General features: G+C 62.8%; 1 protein-coding gene across 1 annotated transcript in view; it reads left to right on the top strand.

Annotated features, from left to right (window-relative positions):
• The window catches only part of VOLCADRAFT_116364 (uncharacterized protein), a gene marked incomplete at both ends in the record, with an annotated part of 9,797 nt that overhangs the window by 3,857 nt on the left and 4,948 nt on the right, over positions 1 to 992 (top strand). Inside the window, one exon of the mRNA XM_002947263.1 lies at positions 248 to 341. Coding sequence (XP_002947309.1) covers positions 248 to 341 — 94 coding nt within the window. The remainder of the gene's footprint in view (positions 1 to 247; positions 342 to 992) is intronic.

Here is a 992-nt window from a genome sequence, read left to right as displayed (position 1 = left end):
AGGAGCAGCAGTGATGCTACGGCCGCCGCCCGCTGCGCGCATCGTCCTGGATTGTGCTGTTGAATTGTCGTACGTCGCTTGTACGGCACCCACGCTTAACCCAGCGGCGGCGTTAGATTCCGTCGAGCGGGGCGTGGAGGCGGCGGCAACGGAGGACGCGACGGCGGCGGCGACGAGGATTTTGTCGGCGGCGGCGCTGGCGGCAGCGGCTGACGGCGGCGACGGCATTGGAACCGTCGAGCGGCAGGCGGCGGTGACGGCAGCGGCGGCGATGACTGGGACGAGCTCAAAGCCGTACGAGTCGGCGGCAGCTGCAGTGGAGGGCGCGGCGGAGCTGGCGGGTGGGCGTGTGCGGTTGCAGTGGCCATGTGTGTCTGTATGTCTGTATGTGTGGTGTGTTTTTGGGCCAACTCTTGCGAGGCAGTGGAGGAGGGAAGGAGGTCAGGGGGAAGCTGTAGCGGACATGCCGAGCCCGTGCACAGCAGTTCCATTAGGGGAATATTCCGCCCTCCTTCTGCCCGCGGGAAAAGAGGGGCAGTTGCGTCAAGTCCTTGGACACCGGCAGTTGGTGCTTTGGCCGTTGGCCGTTGGCCGTTGGCGTTCAAGTCAGGATTGAGGCCTCGGTCCGGCGAACTACCCAACATCCTGGCCAGGCCTCGGCCTTTCCGGCCTCGGGTTGTATTAGAACTCCAGACATCCTTTTCCAGCATGTTGTGCAGAGAGGAGCGTACTTGAAATGATTTCCACCAGGAGGTAACATGTCTCACATACATACCCCTGGCAGTCTCGCTGGCTTGGACTCTCTGCATGTGAATCCCGCGCCCCCCCCGCGTTATTGTGCCCGATGTTGCAATACCGCAATGCACCCCGGCTCCTGTCAGCTCACTGCTATTCTCCCACCCACCCTTCACTCGTGTGTGCTTCGTCCTTCCCCCACCCACCCACACGCCCCCTCCTCTACTCGGCGGCTCCACTTATCCATACTCCCCATG

Source organism: Volvox carteri, assembly GCF_000143455.1.
Source record: "Volvox carteri f. nagariensis unplaced genomic scaffold VOLCAscaffold_5, whole genome shotgun sequence".
Lineage (NCBI taxonomy): Eukaryota > Viridiplantae > Chlorophyta > Chlorophyceae > Chlamydomonadales > Volvocaceae > Volvox > Volvox carteri.
The sequence above is the reverse complement of the archived record's forward strand: the minus strand, read 5'-3'. Positions and strand labels throughout refer to the sequence as shown.